Genomic DNA, 2649 nt, shown 5'->3' on the forward strand with positions numbered 1-2649 from the left:
AAGAGGCCTTTCTGGACTCTCCTGGTGGAACATAATCAAAATAATATGATGATTGTTGAATTAAGAGACGGATAAAGCTTCTCTTGTAGAGGAAGACGAGGACAAGGTCCTACAATTACTGTAATTTTTGTATTATTTATTACTTTTAAATTAAATGTTTACATTTAAATTGCATAACTTCATTTGATATCAGATTTTTTTTTATCTCTTTATTTATAAAGGGATATATAATATATATATATATATATATATATACACAAGTTCAAATCAAACCAAGGACATAAAAAGAACAACAGATAAAGTGGTAGAGGGGGAGAAAACAATGACAATGACTCCTGACAGTAACACCAGCATACTTAAAAATATAACTAAATAATGATCATTAACATTACACATGAAAACAATAAACAGAATTACATAAGAACATATTAACGGGTTGGGTCTGGATTTGACTTGGAGATAATTGTGGGTAATGGGTTGGTTGAGAGCTCTGCAGATGTGGGTTTGACTCTAATTGTCTTTTAGAAACTGTTTATAACAATGAGTCAATTTGATAATAATACTTAAGTTGCAGAGGAGAGGACAGATACAGGGCAGAAGTCAGTGCTGTAGATACAGGGCAGAAGTCTCTATTGGCTATAATAGTAACAATGATGATATTTTTAATTAACTTTATTTCATAAGTTTTAGTGAATTACACTAATTTGACACAATTAGTGGCACTCATTGTTATCTGTCACTTCAACAACAACATTTAAACAAAACCTTAAAAATATTAGACAAAGAAAATTAAACTCTTCATCAGCAGATAGAGTTCACTCAGGTGTCATGGAGATGTTTTTAGTTGCACCAAATAACTCAAAGTGACTTTCTTCTTTCAGACTTGATCTCAGTTTTCTGGTCTCTGGTTGAAGGATCAGGGATCAGAGACCTCCATCATGGCTATCGCTGACCAGCTGCTGGAGCAGATGTTCTCCTGGCTCGAGCAGAGGGAGCGCTGTGCAGAGAAACTGAGGAAACTGGCCAAGGAGCTGGAGTCACTCAGGGAGAATTGTAATGCTGCAGAATGTGCTGGAAGCACATATGCTGTGGTTGGAGCATTATCTCTGATCGGGGCCGGCATGGCCACTTTGTTCACCGGCGGAGCAGCTGCTCCACTTTTAGGTGTGACAGGAGCAGTGTTTTCAGGTGCAGGTGTCACCATATCTGTGGCTTCTAAAATCATTGAGGGTTTCTCATCCAGCGACACCATGAAAGATGCGCAGAGGATAGAAGAGAAGAGCAACGAGGTTGCAGAAGAAATCCAGAGACTGTTTGAGAGACTGAGGGCGAACAGTTCCTCTGCAGATCCGGATGAAGTGGACCGACACGTCATGACTGAAATTCTGAGAGCCATGGCCAGACGCAATGGACTGGAGGGGCAAATAAACACCCAGACTTTTTTTGATAATATACACATGAGGTTTAACCTGAGCTTCTCGAATTCTGAACTGACAATTGGACTTGCTGGTATTTTAAGTTTTTTCACATTGAAAACTATTGGGAATGAATTTAAACATTTGTTTGATAAAGGAGCCAACGAACTGATCAAACAAGTGGCTAAAACTGGGTTTAAAAACGTCCTTAAAGGAGGAGCCAAGGTAAGATTCAGTAACTATACAAAGCATTGTTTCCTTTTTTAGAGATAAATAAGAGTAGTAATTATTATTTTACTTATTTTACTTTTCAAGCTTCATGCTTTCCAGATTAAAACATATAAAGGATAAAAATTACAGTCAGAGTCACATGTGTTTTCCTTGAGGCTGACAGTCTGATAATATTGAAACTTAATCACGTATTGATCCATATTCATGATCAGGTTGTGGGAGGAGCTGTCGGACTGGCGTTTGAACTTCCTGAGGCGATCGACAACTGGAAAGACCTGATCGAAAAGAATCATGTGACTAAAGCCAGCCAATCACTGAGAGATACAGCTGACGCCATTCTAGAGACCTGCCGGAAACTGAGGGAACAGTTTGACAACATCAGGTATGAAGTTTTCTGTGATTGACCACCCAGAAACTGTCCTCCTGTAGATCTGAGAACAGCAGCTGGACTTGGTTTGGATTCATGTCACTTAGACTGGATTCAAATACTGACTGGTTGTCATACTCCAAACAGTGACTAGCAACAAATAACAACCTCTTAACATCCACAAAGCTGTAAAAATGTCCTATGATCAGTCCTCAAAATTATTTCACCATGCACAAATTATGACTTTTACATGGATGAGAGTGTTTTACATGGACCTTATTTTAGGGTAAAATTAGCTTGTTGCACTTTGTGGTTTCTTGAATCATGCTAACTGTGTGTTCACTTGTCACAGGAGGATGTTTGAAGAGATGGCTAAAAGTAAAAGAGAACTTACTTCACAGCATGTTGTACCTCAGCAAGAACCACAGGAAGACATGACACCTATGCAGAACACATGGCCAAAGTCAGTCCTGATAGTAGGGTTACAACCCTTTACTTCTTGGGCTCAAACTCCCCATTTTCATGTAGCCTCTACTCATGGTCTCCAGTCAGTGATTACACCAGTCCATCCAGTGCCCAAACAGCTCGGGGTCCGTAGGCTCCTTACTTCACGGCATGTTGTACCTCAGCAAGAAC

At 39.3% G+C, this 2649-nt stretch overlaps 1 protein-coding gene across 1 annotated transcript in view; it reads left to right on the forward strand.

Annotated features, from left to right (window-relative positions):
• The first annotated feature begins 881 nt into the window (after positions 1-881).
• LOC118322571 overlaps positions 882-2649 on the forward strand; it is a 2080-nt gene continuing 312 nt past the window's right edge. The window contains exons 1-3 of the mRNA XM_035654283.1: positions 882-1640; positions 1859-2028; positions 2366-2476. Coding sequence (XP_035510176.1) covers positions 939-1640; positions 1859-2028; positions 2366-2476 — 983 coding nt within the window. The 5' untranslated portion in view covers positions 882-938. The remainder of the gene's footprint in view (positions 1641-1858; positions 2029-2365; positions 2477-2649) is intronic.

Source organism: Morone saxatilis, unplaced genomic scaffold (assembly GCF_004916995.1).
Source record: "Morone saxatilis isolate NCDOM2014 unplaced genomic scaffold, NCSU_SB_2.0 Contig14, whole genome shotgun sequence".
Taxonomy (NCBI): domain Eukaryota; kingdom Metazoa; phylum Chordata; class Actinopteri; family Moronidae; genus Morone; species Morone saxatilis.